Source organism: Scomber scombrus, chromosome 23 (assembly GCF_963691925.1).
Source record: "Scomber scombrus chromosome 23, fScoSco1.1, whole genome shotgun sequence".
NCBI classification, from domain to species: domain Eukaryota; kingdom Metazoa; phylum Chordata; class Actinopteri; order Scombriformes; family Scombridae; genus Scomber; species Scomber scombrus.
The window spans coordinates 20,785,771-20,813,520 of NC_084992.1; the positions used below are offsets into that span (position 1 = coordinate 20,785,771).

The following is a 27,750-nucleotide window of genomic DNA, read 5'->3' on the forward strand; positions in this document are numbered from 1 at the left end:
GCAGTAGTGCATTCTAACGCTTCTGTTCTGTTAACAGTCCAGACGAAGCACCTTGTAGAGTTAGCAGTATCAACATGGCAGCAAAGCGTAGGCAGTGGAGCATAAAGCTTTTATTAAAAAAGCACCATTAAATATATGACACTGATGAGCGCGTGTGTGTGTTAGTGTGTGTATGTAGCTGAAAATCAAAGTCACAGTCTCTGATTCAACACAAAACACAGCAATGTGAGCTTACAGCAAGTGCCTCTATTTCAGTCAGTGTATTATTGATGGGTTTGGAATGTGCCTTGGAGACGTATGAGAGCGCACACACACACACACAGAGTAAGATCACAGGGTTACAGTAGACCAGTGGCGTGATTAGAAGAGCTGGACCATGGTTCTTAGATGAGGGACTAACATCAGCCACATCGTCTGAGGTTTCTGAGTTTTCCAACAACTAGCTCCAAATCTAAGGCCGGCCCCGCCCGAGCCCAGCCAGCCCTGCTTTCCAAGTGCTGCAACCTAATGACAACCATCCATCATCACACTAAGGGGCTATTTAAAGAAGCTCAATTACTCTATTAGAAAGATACAGTACTCTGAAAGAGCACAGTTGAAGCTGCGCTGAGTAACTTTGAATACTGGCGTGTACAAATGGTAACGGGGAAGTTACCATATCTATGTATTAATGAGGAGGTTTTATTAAGGGGCAGATGAGCCATCAAGTAATTCATTTTATTTGCTAGCTTAATATGCTTTGTTTTAACATTGAATTAGTTGTTGTACCCTGTCACATACTGTATGTGGCTAGTGATAGTGGAATCAGACTAATCTTATTTTACCTGTGACCCTAGGTACAGGTGGTAGCCATGCAGGTACTTTTGGTTTGGAACAATTTTTTACTGCAAAAATTGTACTTTTTTGTACTGTAAATACATTTCTTGCAAGACATATTATTTTGGGGGTTTTAGATTATTCAATTCTGTTGGTGCCATTACCAAAATTCAATTCAATTCAATTGTACTGGTGTGGAGAAGTAAATGATCTGTATGGCTAGAGATCACAAAAGAAAAAGTGAGAATAATATGGATTTCCATCTTAAAAACTGACAGTTCAGGTAATGGGCACAACTAAAAAAGGACCTGATGAACACGAGGGGCTCAGGTTTCAGACCTAGTGGACACTAAACCAGGATGAAGAGGCCTACCAACTGTCAGCTGCTGTCTTGACACAGCTACCAGGGGTCAGTGTCTGGAGGTACTCTTGAATACAAATACAGTATTTGTATTCATTCAGCATGGATACATGCACAAGGAAACAGGAAAAATGAACCATTACCCACCAACATACCTTCAAATACTCCCACATCAGAGACATACATAATGAATTCATGATGTTTTTTTTTTTTTTTAGAGTTCTTTGGATGATGCTGAGAATAATCCTGCTTCTTCAAATAAATAGCTTTTTGAGAGGAGCTGAATTATTATCAGCTTGTGTGTGTGTGTTACTGTGACCTTAATAATGCACTTGGTCTGCTGATGCTGACACCCATGAATGAGAACCAGTCATGATGTAGAAAATATGATGGTGTGTAGCGCCACAAATTCTACATAAAAACTTTAAATATATCAACATAAATAAACAAAGGGAAGCTAGTATTTCCTTTAAACATTTACAAATAAATACTTGGTTTTGACCTTTCTGAACCCAAACTGAATCAGATTTTGAGTAAAAGGAAACAAAAAGACTGAAGGTTGCTTGAAGAAAAAGTAGAGCAGACAACACAAGTTGCACAACTTTGTGTTCTAAGCATGCTGGATAGTATAAAAGTTTAAAAAGGTTGCTATGTCTGTACGTTGTGGTACTAACAGTATACTAAAACAGGCAACTTGTTTTGGTTCATGTGAATGCTATGCTTGTGTCCTCCTCAACATGCTCTTAGACTGTATGAACAGTTTTAAATAAATATATACACAATTAAAAAAAAGAAGGAGATAACATGAGACTGATGTGAGGGGTTGAGCGGTTTATGTGCCATTCTTCTGCTCCCATTCCTACAAAACAGACAAACAAAAATAGACACATTTAGTTTGCATGTTCCACATTATTTACATAGTACATTTCATTCCAGGTAGAAGCACAATGTGCTTCACAGAGTGTGAGTTACCACGGAAACTGCAGCCACGCTGTGGCAGGAAAACATTGTGGAGGAAAAACGGCTCAAATTCAACCAAATATGCACATAATGTTGTACAATACATAAACATAATAGTAGAGGATTAATAGAAGATGTGCAGAACAAATTACATCCATTTTCAGCACTTGTCTGTTCTAGCCTCAAGTCTGTCAGAATGATTACAAAAGTCTAAATAGAATGTGCCTCAGTGAATATGTGCAGCAGGATTTGAATGATTTAAAGGGGAGTTTGTAGTGAATTGAATGTTTAAAACACAAACTTACAGTATTTTGATCTAAAAGTGAAAAAGATAATTGGCTCACTTCTAGTCTGTTGTGTCTAACACACTGCTCCTCCTCTCTCCAACCTGACACACAACTTTGCATGCCATTGATGTCACTAGTGGCATGTTCCTCTTTCCCTATTTGCTGATCCAAACACAGTTTCCAGCACTACAGATACTAGTCATACAAATTGTAGTAAAAATGACCAATTATTTTGGTGAGTATGATGTTATCATAAGTGACAGAACTATGATCCAGAGCTGCAAAAATAAAATAAAAAGTTTTCCTTTCCACAAGATGTTGGAAGCTGGCTGCAGGGATTTGCTCCCATTCAGCCACAAGAGCATTAGTGAGGTCCAACACTGATGTCAGGTGATAAGACAGTGTGAGAAAATGTCTTTATGAACTTAATGCATGAGGATACTCATGTTGAAACCTGGAAACAGGAAGGGGTCTTTCCCAAACTAGACTGCAAAAACATTCCCAGTATATTGCAATCTATTATACATCATTCTAGTCCCAGTTTACATTGTGAGCTCTGACCTTGGCCTTCCTGAGGACATGTCCCCGGACTGGTGAGGGCTTCTGGCCGCCCTGCTGCCGGCGAAGCAGTGAGGCACTGTTCACTGGCAGGGAGCAGGACTCAGTGTCACTGGTGTCACAGCTGGAGAAGGGAGAAGACTCCTGGGTCCGACGCATCATCGCCGGTGACTACACACACACACAGGGAAAAATTAGACAGCTAATGGTGGCATGCAGGCAGTTGTTTGCAATTTAAAGTAAACTGCTGGGGGAGTTATGAAGCACCACAGGCAAGTAAAAGACAGTATATTAGAGGTAAGTGTTCTGACCTGGAGGCAAGAGGAAGCAGTTTTCGGTTCGATAGTGAGGCCAAGGGTGACTCCTCCGCTCAGGGCCTTCTTCAGACTCTCTTTCACTTCTGTCATTTCCAGCTCCAGGTTCACCCTTTCTTCCTCCCTTTGCCTGCAGTCATCCTCCACCTTCTTCAGTCGCTCTGACAGGGAGGCATGCGAACGTTTGCCTAATGGAGTAAAAGAGACAGGATATCTGTCCTTTTTTTTTACATTTCGTCCAGCACTAAACACTAAGCCCAATGTTAATATGACGTCTGAAACTCCATCCCCCTCATACATTTCCGAATCCTTTAAATTAAAAACTATTTTAGATTGAATCTTAAAACACAATAAAGCACCATTTTGGCTTCGTCATTTGTCAACAAACACCTTCTCAACAGTGGTCTATCTTTATTACCAGTGGAATTCTCCACAGCAGTACGCAGGTCTCTCCTCTCCTTCTTCAGATGGGTCAGATGGTTCCTGATCTCCTGCTTCTTCTTCATCAGCTCTTCCTCTTTGGTTTGCAACCTCTTGGCGTCAGCCTCCACGCGGTTCTTACCGTACTTAACCTGATCCGCATCTGCAAAACAACAACAGGTGTGAAGAAACTGAATTCAAGAGGCTGGTGTCCATAAATGATGTAACTGGTACCTGTTTCCATTTGCTGCAAGTGTACAGCTTTATAGCCTGTGAACCTGTTAAATTAGGTTATCCCATTCAGTAGACCATAACATAACCAAGGTAATCTGCTCTGAATTGAATTTGGGTGAATTAAGACTCTTTTCATTCTAGAAGACATGGCTAAGAGCAGTAGCTTCAAACAGCTAATGTCTGCTTCCTCCAACACAAAACCTTCTGAACAAATTTAACTGTAAATGTTTTACTGAATGACGAAATCTATAACAACTTCCTCTCTATTCAAGACTTGATCCATAATACTGTTGGCAAACTTCAAAGTTATGGAAAAAAACCTAAAATCCTTAACATTTTAGTTGTTAAAATTCTTAAAAGTTGAAATAAATTGTTCAATAAAATGCTTTTGAAGCCCCACTTCAATAATCTGAGCTCTGGACTCAAGGCCAAAAGACCCCTTAGACCCTTCGTATGGTGCTGCATTCCTCAAAAAATCTGACAGTATGATTTTCCAGGACAACGAGACCCTAAACCAACACATAAGGGGGGGAAAAAAGAAAAAGAGAGCGTAGCCTTGATTATCGGGACACTGGTAAGTATTGGTTAGACATGAACTGCCCAGAAACCCACTGAACTCACAGCCACAACCTTAAGCAGTCATTAATTACATCAGGACTATGCCTCCTCTTACTGGAAAATACACTGAGGGTAACCATCCAACAATGTGTGTGTCATCGTTCACGCATGTGAACTTTGCTCATGACGAATCACTCAATCAAACCGCCTCTGACATTTTCAAATGAAGTACAAATATTTGACACTGGAAATATGAGAATCGTGTGGCGTACTCTTAATCCAACATGACACATATTTAATTTCCATTCTGACGTTTGGAGAAATGACAAGCTACACAAGCGGTCATAACCCTCCTCGTTCACACATTAGGCAAAAAAAAATACTATTCTGGACCACAAGGATTAACATGACCACAGTTCAACCTCTTCCAATGATCTGGCCCCGCTTCTGCTTATCGTGTCTGATTGAACGTTACCCCAATGTTGGCAGAAGGTTCAAGTCTGGCTCAGTGCGTCACATGGATCTTCTTGAGGGTAGGATAGGCTTTAGGAGTTATTTACCCCCCCCCCATTTAAACCAACTGTAATTTGGACATCCTGCATTTTCCAAATTGCTGTGGAGCGGAGTTTTGCTAGAAAGCAATCAGTGGTGGTGAGGCTGGGACTGGGGAGCCAGACACACTGTCTGCTGTTCACTTACAGCACCAGGAACTGAACGGGAAGGGTGGACAACTATCAAAAGTGACTATTTTCACAAAAGTAGTTTATGTCACTACTTACTGGAGTTGTTCCGTTTCAGAGATGCTGTCCCATTCGTCCCATTAACTCCATTCTTCTTGTGCTGATTCTTTGGCTCTGCCTTCTGTTTTGACGCCACCCCATTGGTCGCAGTTCCCTTCTTTCCCTTCAGCTGATTGGAGGAGAATAAGGAAGAGATAGACTTTTCAAATCTCTTCAAAATGTCTTGTGAAGGTTAATACTTTACATAATTTACATACATGTACCGGTTGTCCCAAACATTGCACCAAAAAACGAACATATGAAATTTAAACTCTACAATAAAACCCAATTGCACATTTCTAATAAAGGCTGATGACATTTAATATGGCAAGAAATCTGCTTGTTCCACAGCTTTAGCCTATGGCCCTGGATTGAAAACATTATAATCTTAGTCACCTCTAAACATAATAGAAAAAAGGTGCAGTTTGATTGATTGATTTATAGTAGAATTGGGTCAAAACATGAAAATATATTTGAAAAAGGTGGAACGCATGTGATAAACATTCCATAAACTTAGACTAATAGCATAAATTACAAATAGAAATGTAGAAAATTAAATCTTAAATTGCATTTCATATTTTTGGCCACTTGGGGGCAGCAGAACATGCTACACACAACACAATATTTTAAAGGTGTTATAACTAACAAAAACACTTCCATATACACATCCAATAGAAATGGAGCAACATTAACAATCATTTGGAGTCATAATTTAAAATGTAAGTCTTTGTTCTTTACACCCATAAAGGAGATAGCTGCTTGATGCTCCATTGCAGTATTTTCACTTCACTTTGTCTGTTTCCCATTTGATGCTATTACGTTCTACTTATGTTCTATTTACAACTTCTAATCACACATTCATGTCTTAATTGTTTAGTTACCTCTTGTGGTATACCAAATATGTGTCAAATACACTTTAAAACAAATAAAAATTGACCTTTTTGTGTGGGTTATTGTAGCTAGCATGGCAATATCGTCAGTGGAGGGGTACGTTTGGTTCAGTTATAAAAAACAACAACAAACTACTTCCGAGTAACAAGTAGTGACTGAAGGTGTGTGTTTTTCTCTACAGCTTCGTATCACATTGTATTCGTGCCTACATTTTAGTGGTCCAATCCAATTTGAAGGATTTGAATTAAATCCATCTAGAAATTTGACTACATATTCATTATTTTTCCCTGGGAAATATGTCACAGTGCTGAAAGCGTAAGATATTCTAACATCTGTTTCACTAATAACAGCAGCTTTAACCAATTGTTTTTGTATGGGAGATTTATTTGTGTTTGTTTTTATAATTTTACCATTTAAGAATACCATTTCAACACTATCAGGACATGTTGCTTACAATAATGTGGGGTGGTGAAGTTAGGAATGTTTTTTACCTCATTGTCTGAATTACTTTTTATGTATTGCTTAGGCACAAAAAACACTCAGGGACTGATAATAAATCATATGATTAAAATAATCTGGGTAAACTGTCAGAAAGCAGTACAGGTCCCAGTTAAGTGGTCTCTGTTGCCCTTAACAAGATCTACAGTATTTGTGATCAGAGTAATGGCAGGAGATTTTGCTTGCTGTCAAGGCCAACACTCATATTTTACAAATTCCTTGGTCTGAAAGTCATAAATGTATCAAAGAAACAGAGATATGGAAGCACTATATGATATGGTTTGAATTTGATAGCTTTGACTTTGACTTTGGATAGCTTGAGGCCAGCAATGTGGGCTGTCATCTGTTGTACACCTCTCTGGATGAAAATCTACTTCTTCTACAGTGGAGCGGTACTTTGTGGTTGTGGAGGCAATGTTAACACCCCTTGGCCATGCCACACGCAGCACACACATCAAAGAGTTGGCGGGGAGGAGGCGGAGCTCCATGCAACACCATGCGGTGACTTATGTGGCCGTTGAGGCAGGGTGGCACTTAGAGCAAGGGCTGTAAAAATATAAATTACACACACAGCTGATGCTCATTGTAAAGGGGAGGAAGGACGTACAATATGTGGGACAACCACACAAGCACAAATACACACACACACACACACACACGCATATATATATGCATACACATTCAATACACATGTTCTACTCGTACTGTGCATATAATACACATAAAACACAAGGAAACTGAAATCTGGCTTTTACAGGAACTTATGCAGAAACATTGTATAAAACTACTTGAGCCCTGAACGTGATCATTCTGTAGTGGATGTTACTGATATTAAATCAGTTATTGGTATCAGTCCTATAAAAACTTTAATTGGACCTGAAGTACATACTGAGCGTTTCCAAAGACTGGACACGGGAATGATTTGGGGCCAGTCGTGGTAATAATCAAATTACTTAGAACTACACCAGAGGGAGAGGCAGGCCTCACAGGCTGATGGGAAAGAGAGGTGGACTTGTGGGTGGCCAATATCAACACCTTATCTAGTGAGTGAAAGAATACTTCTTCAGGGATAATAAACAGAATTCCCTCTTTCCCCTTAACCAAGCATCTCTCACTTTGCTCGTTCTCAGAGAATGCAAATCAGGGAATGTCCCATTTCATGACAGCTATGCGCTATAATCAGAGTTTTGAATACACAAATACATACACTCCACAGTTTCACCTAACAGGAAATGTGTTAGCAGAGGTGTTTAGCTTCGACCCTGCAATAATCAATGTTTCTCATATCAACAATGTGTAGCGTTAAGGGTGTGACTCATAGTGAAAAATCTATAGAGAATGATCACATTTCTCCTCAGCTCTACCAAGCTTTTTCAGCCTCTTTCAGCTCATTGTTTCGGTTTCCTGGCCCTGTAAGCTACAGCTGCAGACAGCTGTTTTTGGGCAAACAAGCTCTGATAAACTGACTGCATGCGGCCTGACGGGCACCAAACAGCAGACAAAGTTATTGACCAGCAATTTAGTGAAACATTAATCAATTGCAAAAGCCAAATATCCCCAACAGTTCGTGGAGATGAATGACTTCTAATCAGATAAATCATAGCATGTGACAACTTCTCATCCCAGTTATCCTATAAAAACTTTGCTTTCTGACAGTTTACTCAGGGGCAATAAACCCTAAAGCCTACAACAATGAGAAATAGTTATGTGTGAGACATTTCTGGTCCTATTTCAAGTCAAAATAAGCCTCTGTTACAATCAAAGCAGGTGGACTTATTTGTACAGTTAACAATTGTTTGGGTTTTCAACAGTCACACAGTTAAATATTTGAACTTTTTAAGACATATGAAGTCTAGTTTTTCCGTGGGTCACCATATAAATCCCTAACTGAAGTAGACACACACAAAGAGAAAGTGATGCAAAGTCTGACCACCAGGAAGTATCCTTTAACATATCAAAAAGAAAAGGTTAATTATGATGGTGAATTATAGAAGAGTGAAAGAGGAAAAAGGTTAGGTCAAATGACCAGACTGTTAGTCACCTGAGCAGTGGCTTTAGTTTTAGTATCAGCTGTGAGGAACTTAGAAGAGACTTTAGAAACAGGGGTTTTGTAGTGACTTCTCGAGGTGGAGGAAGAAGAAGTAGAAGAAGAGGAAGGCTTTTGAGGATAGCGAGTAGCCAGCTTGGGCGAGGGCATGTTCTCATATAGGTCATCATTCTCATAGTGCGCATCCTCTTTCAGCTGGCGCCCCCTGGTGCTAGGAGAGGAGTACTGCACCTCCGGGTCCTTGGGTTAAAGCAGGCAAGCATGCATGCAAGCAAGCAGAAGAGAAGAGAAGAGAAGAGAAGAGAAGAGAAGAGAAGAGAAGAGAAGAGAAGAGAAGAGAAGAGAAGAGAAGAGAAGAGAAGAGAAGAGAAGAGAAGTGAAGAGAAGAGAAGAGAAGAGAAGAGAAGAGAATAAAAGAGAAGAGAAGAGAAGAGAAGAGAAGAGAAGAGAAGAGAAGAGAAGAGAAGAGAAGAGAAGAGAAGAGAAGAGAACAGAAGAGAAGAGAAGAGAAGACAAGAAACATAATCCATAACAGCAAAGAAAGATAGAAAAAGGAGAACAGGAGGGAAGAGATGTTGAAATATATTGTTAGTATAGTATAGTAGGCTATAGTATAGTATAGTATGGTACAGTATAGTTATAGTAAGTTCTATGACATGACATTTATTAAAGGTGCTACATGTAGCATTTTAACATTCAGTTTAATTAAAACTGTTCATTAATATTTCTACTTTTAAAAAAACAACAACAAAAACAACTAGCATCAGCTAACATCTACTTGTAATGGAAAGCAATGGCTTTAAGGAAAACTGAGTTTTATGCTTAATAACTTTAATGGTTGTTGCAACAATATTTTTCTCTGTAAAGCACTTTGAATTGTCCTTGGTTGACTGCCTTAACTTACCTTAAAATACCAAACCAATATGTAGGATAATAATAATTTGCTGTGTTCTCACTTGTTTATAATTATTTTGTTCTGTTGTCTACACGTGGTGCCTTTATTGTAATACAGGAAAGTGAAGAGCAGCTAAATCAAAGAAGGAAACAATCAATATGTAGTACAGCCAAGAACTGAATGATGTGCGTGTATCACTAATGAGCAGGTGTGCTTACTGTTCCATTAATAGGCACGTCATCGTAGTGCAGAGCCATCCCTGTGGGGCAGGCGTAGCCGTTGACTGGATTGTCCAGGTACGGGTTAGGAGAGACAGCGCGCTTACTGGTGAAACTGGTGAGGAGATCAAAATTTATGTAAAAATGCATGTATCTTTAATAAAGTACTAAATTAACTAAATTAACTGTATAGTCCTCATTTAACTGCACTTTGGTTACCAGCTACACATGCATGCTGTGCTTAAATGATTTGCTTATCACACAACTACCGCAACAGATAAAAAAAGTTGGTAAAAAAAAAAAGCTAACAAAATAAAGGCAACATCTGCAATTTGGAAGTATTTTGCTTTTAAAAAGATGATGGGAAGCATAGACACTTCCTGTTTTTTTTCTTCCGTCTTTCTTTCTTTGTATGACAAACAGCCGAAGCTACAGAAATATACATTTACATACAGTACATATATCCAGTGAAATTATGAACTTTACAACATATTGCTATGTCATTGTAATATTACGTTGTTTCTTTTTTTTTTTTTTTTTTACAACATTCCCTTTAAAAAGTGTTTTTCATGGATAAAAATAATAAAACTAAGCTAGAAAATACTGAATTACTGAACAAAAGCAGGGAAAAGTAGGGAGAAAAGCGACGGCTCAATTAGAAGTAAATGGCAATTCTTTCACTTTGATTGCGTGTCTCTCACCAGAAGGACTGCTTGGCCAGCTGGATGACGTTGGCAGTGGTCTCGACGTCAATGTAGTCGTAGTGCAAGGTGGCGGGATCAGTGGTGGAGCCGGTCTCTGCCAACAAAACTCCCAACCAGCGACCCATCGCCTCAGAGGAGGAGGCCTGGAAGAGGAAAAAGACAGTAACAGTTTGCATGATATTAAAGAACCTAAAATAGCCTGACACTAAGAGCTTAGAGCTTCACTTTTTACATTGATATAATTTTTTCAACATTTGGTTTGTTGTAGGGAATGGCCACTTCTTGCGTGTTACTACCCATCAAAGACTTGGTAATGATATGGTTGAACAAGGAAAAGAGCCAGAAGGCTAGTAGAGAATATCGTGCAGATGCGTGAGGACAACATTAAAAACATTTTTTTTAAAAAGGCAAATGGAGGAGGTTGATATACACCAACAACATCAAAACACACGCACAAGTCACTGCTGGGTGGAGGAGATGCTTTACCACATGAGAGGAACAGCAGGAATAAGGAGGAAAACGTGACAATCATTGTATGGTTGTACCACGTTAAGCACGGGAATCTCATCTCATCTCTTCATATGTGGGATGAATGTAAAACGAACCTCCAGTACAGCGACCTCCTGGCCGTTGCGAAGCAGGCGGAAGGCGAAGGGGTGTTTGTGGTCGAGGCCGGGGCTGACCTCGCAGCCTCGCAGGGGCAGCGAGGCGATGTGGCTCTTCAGGTCGTCCCGGTCCTTATGGAGGAGCAGTTGGTTGTCTTTGAGACGGCACCAGCGCTCCCGCCAGCGGTTATTGGACAGAACGTTCAGGTAGCCTGTCAATCAAAGCCAATGAAGTCTTTAAGAACTGTGTTGACTGTCATCTTTACTTTTCTTAGTTAGAACAACATGACCTGTCATTATGTCATCATGTAAACCCCCAATTGATTTGGCTGTTTGCTCAAACCATCTCATTCTGCCCTGATTTTCAATTCTGAACAGAACTCTGGGACCTGAACTTTTAAGACCTACTTGCAGTTTCCACCAGCTCTCACCAGGTGTCTCCACATCAACCAGGGCCTCATTAAGGCCACAATTCCAGCGCTTCCCAAACATTTTTAATTACTTGCAGACCAACCAGTGGGAGTGGGCTTAATGACTTTTTTGGGTCTGTTTTTCATTTCGGTTACATACAAATTAACAAATACAAATAGACATGTGGAGATGATGGACTGGTTATCTTCAGTGCTGAATCAGGATCCGAAGCGGCACTAAGTTCAATGAATGTTTTTGAGAAAAGTGCTCAGTGTTATCCCACTTTGTATAATTCTTTACGATCTATTAAAGTTCTTCGGGATAATAACTTAACAGTCTTCTTCTTACCACATGTAGGTGCGTCTTCCTCTGCTGACGAGGTCTGCTCATCCGTAGACGGCTTCTTCTTTCCCAGCCCGATGATCTTAGTGATCTTCTTCCCCGCGCCCTTCCCAACCGTCCCAGACTTCTGCTCTGACTTTGAATTCTTCTTTCCTTTTCCTGACAACGAGGCAGAGATTATGAGTTTAATTCATGACTTAAAACAAAGGGGAAATGAGTAAAATACTGTTTAATGTCCTTTTTCCGATGGCCTCCTGCAGACTTAATGTGCTCATTATTTAGACAAAGGGAATTACTAAGAGAGATGATACATGTTCATTTATGTTGATTCAATTATGTTTGGGTGATTTGGCAGTACTGTAAATAAAGAGGTAAAAGAGAAGGAAAAGGGAGAGAGAGAGAGAGAGAGCAAGCAACCTTAGACTCCACTATAAACAACCATAAGTTCAGAATCAGCTGCATTGGGTTTAATCAGACCCGTGTGGGTTCAAAAAAGCTCTTTGTTGGTGAATTAGAGAGAGAGAGAGAGAGAGAGAGAGAGAGAGAGAGAGAGAGAGAGAGAGAGAGAGAGAGAGAAAGAGGAGTGACAGTGCACATTCTGCTGGAAGAGGACCTAAGCCAGGTCTTAAGAGGCTATGTCTCAGTCCCTCTGTCTGCCTGACTGCAAGGCTACATGAAGAAAATAGCTCCTGCTTGGCTTTCGTGTTTAGATACTGTGGTCTGCGGCGTTTTCAAAATGTGTGTGTGTGAAAAAGAGAAAACGAAAGAAAAGGAGAGAAGAAAGGCGGTCGGGGTCTGAAGACGTGATAGCGCAACGTCAAATATAACAGGGCTTGAATTCTAACCGACAGATCTCGAGTCGAAAAAGAGACAGTGGAGAAGAACTGAGGGGAGCATTCCCCTTCACTGATGTCATCCCGCCCAGACCGCTAACACTGAGTGTCTGGAGTGATTCTAGACGCACACATGCACACATGCTAATATAGTGTGTATAAATCATCAGAGATGGTGTCTTTGCCTTGCACGCATCAGCACCTAGCTGCTGAAAATGAACGAATAGTAGTCCAAACTGATACAGTAACGACAGAAACTCTTTCTATTAAATTCTTTTTGGCACTCGAAAGCTTCTGTTTCAACATTTTTTCCGCATTGCGTTTCGCTCCCTGATATGATGTGACAAACTACCATGGCGACCGCCTTAATTAAATAGGAAGCCGTCTGCACTCCCTTTTCGCGGGATTTCTCTCTTGTCATATGAAAAGTATACAAACACACATGACACACAATGCGGGCCTGAGGTGGAAACCAGACACACAGATGTGAAAGCAATTCAAATCTATTTAAATAAGGAGGAATTATTATTATATTTTTCCCTTTAGGAGGAGAGGAGGAGGAAAACTCTGATCAGGTAAATTTGATTCCAGTAAATCAGCTCTTTTTGTTACCAGCCATGGAAAGAATGTGCCTGATTAAGCTGAAAAGAGGGTTTCAGGGCTGAATGAAGGACTGACTGAAAGTTCAAGGAGAATGGGTGAAGTACAGCGTAGAACGCAATGGAGTATTACGTTTATTTCACTGATGAATCTATTGCTTACTTGTTTACTGGATGACAACAAATGTAGCAGGCAACATTCTTTAGTAACCCAAAGATTGTGACATACCTATGACTTAGATAGATTAGATTCTCCTTTAAGGGTTAGGGTTAGTAAATGTCAAACAACCAATATGTTTCTGACCAGTTATCATAATGATTTACTCTGTATACAACCATCAGCTATAAATACTTAAAATGTCACATGACTTGGGTGTCACAGATGACTGCTCAGCTAATGGAGCTTTTTATTTCCTTCGCCCTCAGAGGGTGCGTACATGTACCGGGAGGCTGAGAATGAAGACTGCTCCGTCCTGAATGATGCTTCTATACATCTCTAGAGACCAACAGGCCAACCAGGTTAAAACCTACCTCTCTGGAGAAGTAATCAACAATTTTATATGACTGCATTAAGCTCATGTGGGAGATCATTACTGATCCTATTTCCACATTTTCCTCCACGGTTTCACAGCATTGACACATAAACACGACTTACACAACCGAGTCAATGAATCACAGCTCTGCGCCGACTCCATAAAAGCACAACTGGATTGAAGATTTGAAATGAAAGTGCTCGTGGGAAATGTGTTTAAGACATAATGTTGGAAAAACCTAACCAATCTTAATGAGGGAAGAGAAATAAGAGTGTTAAATTTTAGTTGCAGATCCAAATAACTGAGCCGAGCTTGACAAGTGTAATGGAACTTCTCTCCCCCGAGGGATTCTGCCTGCTCCGCAAACAAACGGTAAACAATCGAAGACCTTTTAGACCGTATCTCTTTGTTTTGGCGTCTAATCCGGCAGGGAAAGACCAATCTCCATGTTCAAACCCTGATAAATGAATCGAAAAATGCTCATTCTTCATGCTTCATACATTGTTATTAGAGTCTGACCTTTTCAGAGCTTGCAGAGATTCCAAAGATAAAAATAGTGATGATGTCCTACCTCTTATTTCATTTAATTAACAGTGTTGTATAGTGTTTTATTGCACACTTTTATAACACTGCTACACAGTTGAACCATGTGAAGATGTTGAAACATAACACAAATCTGACATAAACATTCCAACTAAGTCCACTTAATACACATTTTTTGTTTTATTTCGCAGTAACCCAAAGAGCAAAGTGTGGGTGGGCTTTGCACTCATGGTGGGACCCTTGATATAGGTCTTTACATAAAGTGGGTTCTCACTGTGGTCTCACTGCTATGGGCCAAATGGGATTATAAGAGCTGTCTACACAAACCCTGCACATTGGGCTTGGTCTATGCTGGTCCACTAGGGCTCAACTGTGTGGGGCATGCACTATGTTGCACTACATGTGGCCACTTGTAACTGTTTGTAGCTGCTTGTAGTTTTAAGAAAATCCAAATTGGGGTCAGTACCTTGGCAAATGTTTAGGTAAAACAAACTGTTGGGGTGTTTTCTCATAATTCCTGGAATTCAGGATAAACCAGGAAATTGAAGAGATGAGAGGTGGTCAGCTACACTATGACTGTCAAACAATAACCTGACTCAAATAAATGTATGACCATTACTGTCTATTTAGCATCTGTGTTTTCCCTGTAAATTTTGAAATGTTGTTCCTACATCCATGGTCAGTTTTGTTGCTCATGCTAACTATCTACTCCTTCTTCTTTTTGTCCATCAATCATCATTTCAGAGGGATTGTCCCCCAAGAAACCACAAGAAAACACCTGCAACACTCTCCTGAACTGTATAAAAAATAATCAATTCTATTAGCAGACTTTTAATTCCATGAAAATGTTACATGCCGTTGCTGTGGACTCTCACCTTGGTCCTTGCAGTCGCTGTGTCCATTCTCGTGGGTCACCTCACCGTCGGAGCTCGGCCTGTCGCATGATGACTTCTGGCAGCAGGGAAGACCACACACAAGAAGAAAAATGGATGCACAAGAAGGTACAAAGTGAACAAAACTGTACTTTTCGGAGAAAAAGACAAGTCGACAAAGGCATTAATGCACAAACACAGCTGTCTAAGTACACTGTAAAAACCCTTAAGAGCATCTGCAACATGTTATGGATGAATAATTAGGCTGCGCTCGTGTTTGCTGCGCCAAGCTGGGTTTTTCATTAAAGAGCCTCTGATGTAGCTCATTTTCCACCACTAAACTCACATGCATTACATACAGGCACGAAACACACGTGCAGTACAGTATGGCTCCAGTGTTAACTGCTTTTTTACCTGCTTTTCCAAACCAATAACGCACCCTGTTAACTCCAGCTCCCTCAATCTTCCTCATGTGCCATATGGAATAAGAGTTATTTGGCAAACAGCTTTTACTACCCTGTGTGCTCGTGTTAGATTCTGCCAAGAAGAGAAGTCTTTATTTGGAAGAAGGAATATTTGAAAACGTCTGTCTATTACAGCACGATCAATTTTTAGGCCCAATTAAGCCGTTGTTAAGTTCTGAGGGAGATTTTTTAAAAATCCTCTATTGCTTCAGAAGGATTAACAATGCATCACTAGTGGAGCAGAGTATGGTTGAGATTTGATAGTATTTTATCAAATCTCAATCTAGCATCAATTTTGAATCCTTTTAAATCCTTTATTGAATCTACTATGATGTCACTTTCAACACTAGTATGTTAGGCTACATCTAAAGCTGCAATGATCAATGTTTCAACATACAAAATAAAATGCTGATTACTGATCTGTTATTGAATCAACAGGTGTAGACCACTTTCCAATGTGTATTTTCATTAGATCCTATGTCTAAACAGAAAAGATGTCCCAACCCTACGGAAAACTAACACCTCTATTAAGTCTTGAAATTGATGGAGTTGATGGAGTTTCTTTTGCTAACAAACATTAAGTAGCCAAATACAGACACCACCTTGCAACATCCAAGACTTGAATTCTGGCCTTTCATAACAAATTGATGGAATTAAAAAGAATATATTTTGTTGCCTGCTATGTTCTGTCATTTGGACTTATGAAAACAATAGTTAGCACCGGCTAAAAAACAAGACATCGGCTACCTGAATGTTTTGAGAAAGAAAGGAGAGGTGATGATAGATTCAAATCCATCGCGAACATAGCCAAGCCAAACCAACATAGACAAATCCAGATAATTCCACATAATTTGCCAACCTGGAACTTAATCCTATATTAAACCTAAGTCATTTATGGGAAATCAGCGTATGAGTGTGTTTTGTTTACCTTTTCCAGTTCGGGCTTGTGCACTGGTGATCCAGATCCAGCTCCATCCAAGTCTACACTCCCATTAACACACACCTCTCTCATCACCTGGAAATGTAAGAAAATATAGCATTAGCTAACCAGAATGCCGCTTATATTAAAAAAAAAGGTGGAAAGTCCACTCTCTCACACATCCTGATCACTACCGAGGGAGTTCAGTTTATACGCTGCCGTGTCGAACCCAGCTGGTGGAATGCTAGGTCCTCACCATCATCATAACACATGGGTGGATCCCTCATTTAAAAAATCCTTAAATATTTCCTCGCACCATTGCCACATAATTAAGCAGCTCATTCCTTCAGCCTAGAGAGCATGCTTTGGGTAATGTGGGCCACATGTACAGTGAACTCCCTCATCTCATATCCCATCATGCTACTGAATGGCAGCCAAGGGATCATAAGGCAATACAGCACATGCAGTGCAGTAACTACAGGAGGCAGAGAGCGTGCATGCATGTGTGGCAGGAGTCTGTGGAGGGGTGGAGGTGTCTGCTACACACATTAGACACCACAGAGTTTTTACTACGTCTTTGGAATCCTTATGCAATAAGGTCCAGTAGGGGTGAACGAGATCTGCAGGGCTCTGGACGGGGCGCCAGTGTGCATTACCGTGACCTCATTGGACTTCAGACCTGGCAAGCCACCGTCATATCTGGCAGTCGTAGGCATGCAGCGGTGACAGGGGTGTGCGTAGATGAGCGGTGGGCAGTTGGAAATGAGATTTCAGACGACCTGCTGCGTGCACAAATCGGCTAATGCACTCTCTGACACACAAAAACGCACATGCACACACACACACACAAACACACACACACACTCCCCCTTGTCTTCTCCACAAGCATTCTGAACCATCTCTGACCGCGCAATGCTCCTCAGCTCATTGGTTTTGGCTTGGAGGGAGCATAATTGGGTTTCGCGGGGGAAATGACAGGCTGTGGCTCCATGGGTTTGGCTCAGAGAGCGACTCAAGAGGCCAAAGAGCGGGACAGACAGCAACATCATGTCTATCTTCCACTGGAGAGCTGCGTTGCCAGACCGGGGTACTAGAAGCGTCTGATGATGTACTACAAATCAAGCTAGAGGAGGTAGTGCGAGTGGTGTGCGGTACTTTTGGATGCGGAAACACCACTTTCAATAAAATAAGTACACTGGTGATCGACAACTGCTGCTGCTGCATGCTTTCGGGCATTGAAGTGGTTTTTATACATATGTACCTCCCAGAACCGCAAAGTTCACATTTTTATGCCATGAAATTCGCTCGAAACCTACACATACTGAACTTTTTAACCATATCAAAGAGTAGTGAAAATGTGAAAACTTTATATATTCCAGTGACAGCAAATCTGCCTAGTTTAAAATAAGTATTTGATGCCTTAACCCATTTGGGATATATTATTTATCTGGTAAAACATCAAAAAGCTTTATAATCAACCAATATTCAAGGCTGCACTTATCTGACAGCACATAGTAGGGCTTTTTATTGGGGGGATTTCTGATCATTTCCATAAAAATGATCAAAAATCATGCTTAATGTTCTGTGGCTTTGACAAGTTGCCTTTGGCTTACTTCACGTACGCCACTAATGCATGAAAGCAGTGCTGAGGCATTTTCTTTTTATTTAAATTTATAATTTTATCTTTATTTGTTTTTCCTTTTTTTATGAATTCTGGGTGCATGTTTATGTGGTTTGTGCTGTAGAAAGCTGGAAGAGTTTGATAGCTGCATTATGTAGTATTTTCAAAGGATAATCTAACTCAAGTGGCATTTTTAGCCTTTTCGATGAAGATGAACGGACATCCCTGGATTTGGATTTTCTTTTTCTTTTTGGAGCAATGTATGCCTTCATAATACAGCTGAAAGTAGTGGTGATGGGAAATGATGGGAGACAGAGGCAGGGAATGGCACAATAAAGGTTGTTGGCTGGATGCAATGCAGGGATGTTGCAGCCTTAACCACAAGGTTACCAAGGTATCCCATTAAAGGAATAAGTGATTTCACTGCTTTAATCAAAGACACTTCTAGCAAGCAATACCAAGTCCTTCATGTCTTAACAAGATGGTGACATGCACAAGATAGACATGCAGTGTCAGCCAGCAACTTGCAGTAAGGGTTGGACTGTCAAGGTAGCATTTGATTGCACACTTAAGCAAATAAGCTGTGAATGACTGTAAATACACAACTTACGTTCCCCAAACTTAGTGCAGAAAAAGACAAGAGAAGAGAAGTTAGTAAGGGATAGATATTACATTAGTCAACGGGTAAAGGAAGAACAGTCCATACTGTAGAAAGAGGCAAAAGGAAAGGGGTGAATATGGATAGAAAGACACAATTTTAATGAAAAAGCACCAGGATGGTATAGTACAATGAGGTAAGGTAACAATAAGGACATACGTGTTCCATAAACACATCATTGGCTGACAGTGTCTGGGAGAATCATTAACTGTAACTAGCAGGCTTTGGAAATCGTCAGGTACTCTCCTTGCCTTCCTTATTGTGTCATCCCATCTTTCAATCCTTTCCTTCCCTTACTATATCCTCTTCCTTCCCTCTCTCCTTTCAACCACTTTCTCATTCTTCTCTACTCCTTTTTCTTTCCATCCCTGTGTGCTGGCCATTGGGCAAACAATGCAAAATCCCGGTGGACCTGTTAGGCTTCAACATAGCCCTGTATATCTTCTGAGCGGTCTCCACATATGAACTCTGGACAGGGTCCAAAGAATCAGGGCTGGAATTTTCCGAAATGTCCCTTTCACACGTGTAGCACACAGCAGGAGATGGTCTCACCTACTGTTTCGGTTTGGGCGAAGGGTGCAGGAGGCAGGACATGATACAAAAAGTATGCAGTGGTTGTAATTCAGCATTTTTTAAGCTTTGCATTAGAAATACAAAGGCTTTTATTCCAAAAGACATCACACTCACTTTTTTCCATTAGGGCTAGCTTCACAGTGGATATAACGGCCGTGGATGAGAGGGGGGGCTGACTGCTGCAGGTCAAATACGTTATATTGAAGTTCATGTTCTGCTTGTTCAACAGTTCTTTGATAAATTGCTCGTACCGTGTCCCTTAGTGCTGGATTTTGTTCCACTTATGGCAATGAGCAATTGTAGCTCACTAGGTCTTTGAATTCTGCTGTATTCACACATCGGACATTACATAGACTTTGTACTAGGGAGCTGGCAGGGTAAGTCCCTCCTGAACTGTGATTGGCTAGTATTCTTTATTTCAACTTAGTGGTCACACATACAAAATACTACCTCGATTTAGTTGTATGTATGCATGCCGTGTGAGTTCAACTTTTGGGTGGCTTTTAAACCATAATAATAGTTGCAACACTATGCGGCATGGCAAGACAAGTTCAGTGAAAAGGGTGGTCGGCAAGAGAGAGAAAAATATTTTTTAAAAATAAGTCATTTGTTTGATGTGTCAACCTCAACAAGTACCAAGTATGATGTCACAGACTGGCCACTGGTGGAGGCTGCTGAGCCTGCCATTGCTCACGAACCAGCTGACACAGTAAGAATAATATTATGCATGCAGATGTAAAACAAACTGAACTGAACATTTTGTAGCTGGAGTCTGTCTCCATAAACTGACAGTCAGTTTGTCGATTAGACTACTTTACAGTGCTGCTCAGTACATCACAACAATTGGTAAATGTTCAATGGACTGTACTCATATAGCACATTTCTAGTCTTCTATGACCAATCAAAGCCAACTTGCTCATCAGATGGAAGCAAACCATTCACATACATTCATTCACTGTTGGCACAGCCATCACGAGCAATTTGGGGTTAAGTATCTTCCCCAAGGACACATCGACATGTGTGCTGGAGGAGCCGGCAATTGAACCGCCGATCTTCTGATTGGCGGACGACCGCACTACCTCCTGAGCCACAGCTGCCCCTGTATGCATCCTGTAGCCTAGTAGTAGGCACAAAGGCACTGGTACTGTACTGTCCTTGTTCCTCTTGTAATTTCAGTAGTCTAGTAGTAGTAGCAGTAGTAGTACTAGTAGTAGTAGTAGTGGAAGCAGCCTAGTAGCATTATTATGATGAGTAGTAGTAGTGGGAGTGGTAGCCGTAGAATATAATTATTAAAATGATGATGATTACAGTAAGAAATAATAATAATAATCAGTGACAACCATACATTTGATTTATAAAGCACTCCTTTATATAACACATGAAGGCATTGCACCTAATGGACTGCTGGGCCTGTGTGTGGGCTGGTCTGAACAAAAGTCCAGGACCCGAATTTTGGTCCCAGTTCATCTCTGACCGTGTTGAAGTTTAATGGCTCTGGGTAGAAGACGACAGAAGACCTGGACTAAAAGAGTTGAAGGGAATGATGATGAAATGAGTGAGTGCTTAATACCCAGTGGTCCTAGCAACACTGGATCCAAACACAGACACAAAGAAAAACGCTAATCTTTCTGGCTGGATGCCACTCTAACACACCCTGAGACTCGGGAGAAACTTCAGTCACTTCTCTGCTAATGACAGCATACGGACCTCAAACCAGACTTGTTTTGCAAAGGAGGGTGTGAGCGCAGAACTTCAGCCAACTGGATCCAATGACTGCTGATTGCAGCAGCATGACAAACTACATGTGCATCGATTAAGCGAACAAAAAGCTCCAGGGTGATTGCGAGAGTGAAAAACTAACTGCCGTGGTGTTATCAGTTCAATATGTTTCCAATATCCAGGCACCTGACTAAATATGCACTGAGACCCAGTTCCTCCAAGAAACAATTAGTACAGTTGTTACCAAAGTTTGGGTGGTGCAGAGATTTGTATATTTTCACGGGTCTGGTTGCAACCGCCTGTAGATACCTCGGCCCCGGCGAGGTTACCTGCCCCAGCCAATCAATAAACAACGGCTAATTACCATTCGGAACAAGTAATCGAATCAAGAAGAAAAACACCAACGGTTTTGATCCTTGTTTCCTGACAGCCATAAACATGAAAAACTAAGTGGAGAAAGACAGAGAGCAAACACTGCAAATAAGAAGGCTGGTGTTTCCATCAATGGTCTGCGGGGCAAAATTGCTCCACACTTCATTTTTTAACAAGACCTTCGGGCGAGTAATGAATAAAAAAGTGCGCCTCGGAGTCCAAAAGCCTGTTGGTAAAACTGCAGCGGAGGGGAATGCAGTTGGCAGAGGCGAGCAGGCCCAAATGATTACAGGAATACCATTGCACAAAACGCCAAGAAGGGATCTTTAAAAATAGCGCACAATAGATTGTCAGGGACAAACAAGGGATTCCGGGAGATGCTTAGGAAAGTGAAGTAGAAGTAGGGTGAGGGGTTTCTTTTTAAATCCAAACACCAGATGAGGCCTGTCTTCCCTCCTGTGATTGAAATAGAAAGAGCCCAGAGGTGCTGGCACCACATTCACAACAAACGGACGGAGAGATTGAAAAGCAGAAAGCACCGGAGCCTATTTGATGTCGGCGGGGTAGGTTTGTTTTGCAGACTTGTCGAGCGTCCAGAAGAAAAAGATCAGAGAGCAGAGGAGAAGGAGAGAGAGAGGGGGGGTGGGTGACAGAGGCAGGGAAAGAATGTGTGAGAGACAGAGGAAAGGGATCAGAGGAGGACTGCAAACCAAACATCTTCACATCAGAGAGAAACCAGCAGAACCACCTGTTCATAACAAACCACCAATCATACAATATCAGGAAAAGGCTCATCCTAGAGAACAAAAACCAGAGAGCTACACTCCTTCATTCTTCAATACCCGCATCTAATTTTACCTTCCTGACGACAACATCCGAAATTAAACTTTCAAGCTCGCACAATATCTTGAGAATTTCACCCCAGTCTGAACTACGTTTCAATGATCTATGGTAAGCTCCACTGACGCTGGTATACAGCTAACTTTACTGTGTTTGACAGCTCTCTACTTTATGCAATGAGCCACATGATGCTGTGGTTTAAGTAATTTTAGAACAGCTAACAAGGCTTTAGGCCTCTTCACTGTTTAGCAATCGTATCTTTGGCAATGCTATGCTTTAAGAAAAATGGTCAATGCAAGTGTCCAAGATGAAGTCTCACTTTGTAAGAAAAGAGTAGAAATGATTCAAGGTGAGTAAAACACCCAGTAATCAAATAGGTTATGTTAACATCATTCCATATGGTTAATAGTTGTTAAAGATTAACTGTAAATTATACACACACATTCTAAATCCTCAGGTTAAATCTGTTCAGTTTTCATTAAACTGTAGATGTTCAAACTCAGCTTAAAAGTTGAGCCAAGCAGACATTTATGTGCTGATGAAGAACAAGTCATATGGTTGAAAGCTCTAGAGCAAGTGAGAAAGTGGACCTTGACTTTTGTGAACTGCTTTTTCCAAAGTCAAGAATGTATTGTCCAGCCTCTGACTGACCTTAAAGATCACCAGAAACTCGGGTTCTTGCTCTTATTTCCCTCTCCTGCCATTACATTCATGAAGCCCTGTGATAGGTGCAAATTGTTCCCTCACGCTGAAACATATTCCACTTGTATGGACATGTATTTGCATCGATTTGTGTCATCTGGGCAAATGACTGTCTACTTGCATCATTGCATTGACTAATAGGGTTCATAGCGTCACCTTGAGCCACTCCTCCGCCTGTTCTTTGCTCTGCACTGCCAGCACCAGGGCGTCCGCTCCCTGGTGGACGATCTTCAGTTCGTGCTTCTTCTTCTTGCCATCTTTGGGGATGTGAGTGATGCTGCAACCAGACAGGGTCAGCTCCATCTGGGGGTTGTGGTCTTTGGAGGTTTTGTAACACTTAGAGAGAGAGAGAGAGAGAGAAAGAGAGGTGGAATGTTAAACTGGAGGAACGTAAAATGTTGCTGGTATGATGTTTCCTCAATCGCCAATGGGCGAGAACTTCTTTATTGTCTTTGTTAGCTATAAGCTGCACACATATATACTTGTATGTTTATACATGCACAGAATTGCCCTCACCAGCAGTTTGTTATCCTTGATGACACAGAGAAGCTTGGTCCATTGGCCAAAGCGTTTCTTGCGCAGCAGGAATGCACAGATCCGAGCGTCCTTCACCAGATCCATAGACGCCTCCTCAGAGGGCCACTGGTGACGCATCTTCTGACCTTTACCATCCTCCTCTTCCTCATCATACGACTCATAGGAGCTGCTCATGGCGTCCGAGTCATAGTCTGAGAGGTGTGGGGTATGAGACAATAAGATAAGTAAGCTGAGCAAAACAAGACAAAAGACATGGTTCTACACTGTTTCTCTTCAGCAGCATGTCCATAAACTACTGTCTCTATGTGTGACTGTATTGTATCAGTGATGCCTATTATAAATCAGTCACTCACTGGATGTGATGTATTCAGGAGCCTTTCCAGGAGTTAAAGGAACCGCTTCCTCATAGTAACCTTCTGGTAGAGAGGAGCTGGGCAGAGGAGGAGGGCCGCTGTTTGGAGGCTGCAGAGAAAAAAGAAGATTCTATTAGTCAGTGCAAAGTTAGAGTGCTCACCTCAGCGAATCCTCATGACACTTAAACTGCTTTAAGTCACTATGAATCAACTTATTAGGGCCCGAGCACTAACAGTGAGAAGGCCCTATTGCGTTTGAAGGAATTCATCACTGCTTTTAGCATTTTCACTTCAACTGAATCTTTAACTCCTTTCCATGTGTCATTTACAGTTCAGCTGACAACCTTTCTCCCATATATAACTCACAATGAATACACTGACAATGAAAACAAAAATGGAGTTCAACATGAGATCAACTAAAATGATAAAGTTTTATCTTGTGAGTCTTTAGTGCTGGTGGCAACAATCAGTAATAGTCATTTATCTCCCCATCAGCAAGGAAGTAGTTAGCTGTAATTTGTGGGTCTGTGGCGTGGGAGAGGAGACTCTTCAGATTTTCTTGATCAGAGCAGGGACAATACAAGAGGAGGCATTTATAATGTTATCAGTGCAGCACTCATAATTGGCCAGTGTCAATGAAAAACAGGGCCCACCACTGTGCACAAGACATTTCACTAAACTCAGAATCTGAAAAAGAGAAAGAGTAGAGATCCCGGAGACTGGAGAAAGAATGCTTGTGAGGAGGGAAAGACAATAATTACAAGGTACTGTGTGACAGAAAAAAACAGCGAGTGGCCAAGAACAGTGTTGGTTTAAGAAAGCTATATTAAAGTCTTTCAGTAATGACTAGAATCGAATGTAAGAGCAAGTCGATACACAGAATAAAGAAGCAAAGCCGAGAAAACCGACTAATTGAAAAAGCTGGTGAAAGCTGATATGTTATTGCGTGGTGAATAATTAGACCTTTCATGGATTTAAGGTATTTCATGGTATTATACTGCAGAGCTCACGAGAGGAACAGAAAGAGACGAAGAGGGAGAGGGTGGAGTGTGGAGGGTAGAGGGAGAGAAATGAGACCCCCTTTTGTTTGGATGTGTTCCCTTTGGCACCACACAATCCAGCAAATCCAGTTGTTAGAGCGAGGGATCAACTGAACAGCCTGACGTGATCCGTCTTGGATGGTGCTGAGCACCGTTCCTCTGACGTTTCACCTCTTAAAACTAACAGAACTGTGGTTATAAACATCAAATCTGATAATCTCTAAGCACATAGAAAATAATATCTCACTAGTTGGCATATGTCACTGTGATTCTAGCATTTCCACACTGTAGAGAACTGCTTACTGTAGAGTTAGGTCATATTTAGCTGAATTGTAACCTTCATTCACACAAACAACCATTTGAATGCTGAATTATATACTCCCCCCCCCCCCCCCCCCCCCTTAAAACAGCTAGTTTAACAGGCCTGCAAATGTTATCTGTAGCTAGCTAGCATTAAATGCTCCTAGCTAAAACTCAAGCTAATCTCACATTATACTCTTACCTCTCTTTTTTACTTATTTTTGTAATATTTATAGCATGAAATCATAAAACTAAGCATGAATGTTTGCTCAGGGTGAAGCATTTTTTTTTGATAATACATCTTAGCGTCAGTTATTAGCTTACTTTCCTATTGTGCTGCCTCCATAAATTGGGATATAATGCTTGAGAGTCAATAGGTCTTTATCACAACAGCTATTTAGACTTGTCATGGTAGGAAAAGCACAGGTGTTACTAATAACACTGTTTATTTCAAGTGTCTCAGTACAGTCCTGACAGTGTGACAATGAGCCCCAAATAGAATTCAGCTGTTATTCATTTTATCATTTACACCTGTGCTTTTGTGGGGTCACTGATGTCAAGTGGACGTTCATCCAGACTGGTGAAAATAAAGATTTTTTTTTAAGGAAGTACAGTACATTACAATGAAATGATGCTTATAAACCCCTGCTTACATGAGCACATTGGAATATAACATGGTCCATTAAAAAGCAGTGTTTCTTCTGGAGCGTCGTTCTAATAAGTAGCCCACACAAGCAAGTACCAGACAACCTCAAAGTGTATGAAATGTTGACAAGCCATAAAGACCTTATAAGGCCACACTCTAAGTCTCTCTGAAAGCGCTTTTCACAAGGACCAAGCTGCAATCCAGGCAGACTTTTTCCTCTTATGGAAAAGCCCCTTTGATTTCTCTTTTTTATTTTATTTACTGATGGTGGTGCCGATTTTTCCCCTGCCGACTCAGTTCTGAAGAGGAGAAACTCCACAACTGCTATGAAATTCTATGTGCTATGGGCCATTGGTTACAGCTGACCCAATCAGGCGTCAGCCCTGCGGTGATGTCAGCATCCATTGCTGTAGCAACGTGGAACATTCATAAAAGCTGGCGGCGGGCTTCAATGGCGAACTTCTTTAAAGGGTAGAAAGTATGTGTCACTGCACCTTCAAAGTGGACAGTCTAACATCACAGTCATTCTGCCATAATTATGATGTTGCTGTAATGAAAGAGAACTTTGAAATTTTGTTTGAACAAGCATATCAAAAGAATGCCAAGAGAAAGGCTAATTTATTAGAGACACTACTACATTTGCCATTTTTTTCAAAGATGACCTTTCATTTACATTTTTATTCCTTTTGGCCTGAAACACATTACTAAATGTTAGAATTTGGGGATTTTTCTACAAGTTATTTATTATCCTTTGGTTATTTATTTGGAAGGATACTCCATGTAGTTGATGTTGACATTTAATGAGTTTGAAAATGTGCTTGGAAAGAAGTAGTCTGTGAGTGGGAGGATTTATTGTTGACATATCTGTGATAAATTATTTTAGAGTCGGGGAATATTCATTAGCCTTTTTTCTAGAGTTTTCAACCCTTTCCCCTGGCCCTCTTCAGTGAATGCAACTTGCTAAGGCGGGATCCCCAAGTACAGAACCTTTCTTTACATTATAAGAAGTGGTTGTAACTCCCACCATTTATGACCACTTGTTATCACATGATCAAAATTCTAATCTTAAATTATGTTAAGAAGTTACATCCCAAGAATCCCATCTCGCCCGGTGAAATAAGTGCTTTTGAAAGCTCTGCTGCATCAACGCTACAACCCGTCACATGGTTTTCCTCAGCATGTGCAGTGCTGACTTTGGGGTGGAGATGGACATAGAGCCTAAAGGGTCCAGTATTTTAAAATGAATGAAATAATTTGTCAAATCCACAAATTTCCGTTCATTTCCTGAGATTTCCATTTTTACCTGTCAACATCTACAAAAACCCCACTTGTGCCATTACTTGTGTTAAATCACACATGAGGTACTGTCCCATTTGTTAATATTAGCACCAGCTCTGTACTTTTAGTAATACGTTGAGGTCAAGCCCTTAAGAATGAAAGATGGAAGGAGATGAAAGATAAACACTGATAAATACCAGGCCTACAACACCATTCGCCCAACAATCCATTAAAATGTTTAAAACTCCCTGACCTGACCCTCAGTTTGTTTTCTCACACGTTTTCCTTCTCCCTATAGTCTTCCTTTCGTCACTATACATCTGTCTTTTTTTTTTACTGTTGCACAAAATAGATCCATCTCCACAAGTCATCTAGAATCTAGCTGTTTTCTACAAACTTGATTTTTAAGACTCAGTGAAATGATGAATGACTTCCTAATGAAAAAGTCAT

General features: G+C 40.8%; 1 protein-coding gene across 1 annotated transcript in view; it reads right to left on the reverse strand.

The window, feature by feature from the left end:
• Positions 1–954: 954 nt before the first annotated feature.
• afap1 (actin filament associated protein 1) overlaps positions 955–27,750 on the reverse strand; it is a 65,683-nt gene continuing 38,887 nt past the window's right edge. Inside the window, exons 4-17 of the mRNA XM_062444331.1 lie at positions 24,037–24,145; positions 23,663–23,874; positions 23,303–23,482; positions 16,671–16,757; positions 15,282–15,357; positions 11,905–12,057; positions 11,146–11,357; positions 10,538–10,683; positions 9,837–9,951; positions 5,288–5,417; positions 3,715–3,879; positions 3,294–3,484; positions 2,986–3,153; positions 955–2,036 (exon numbers count right to left, since the gene is read on the reverse strand). Of these exons, the coding sequence (XP_062300315.1) occupies positions 2,010–2,036; positions 2,986–3,153; positions 3,294–3,484; positions 3,715–3,879; positions 5,288–5,417; positions 9,837–9,951; positions 10,538–10,683; positions 11,146–11,357; positions 11,905–12,057; positions 15,282–15,357; positions 16,671–16,757; positions 23,303–23,482; positions 23,663–23,874; positions 24,037–24,145 (1,971 nt within the window). The 3' untranslated portion in view covers positions 955–2,009. The remainder of the gene's footprint in view (positions 2,037–2,985; positions 3,154–3,293; positions 3,485–3,714; positions 3,880–5,287; positions 5,418–9,836; positions 9,952–10,537; positions 10,684–11,145; positions 11,358–11,904; positions 12,058–15,281; positions 15,358–16,670; positions 16,758–23,302; positions 23,483–23,662; positions 23,875–24,036; positions 24,146–27,750) is intronic.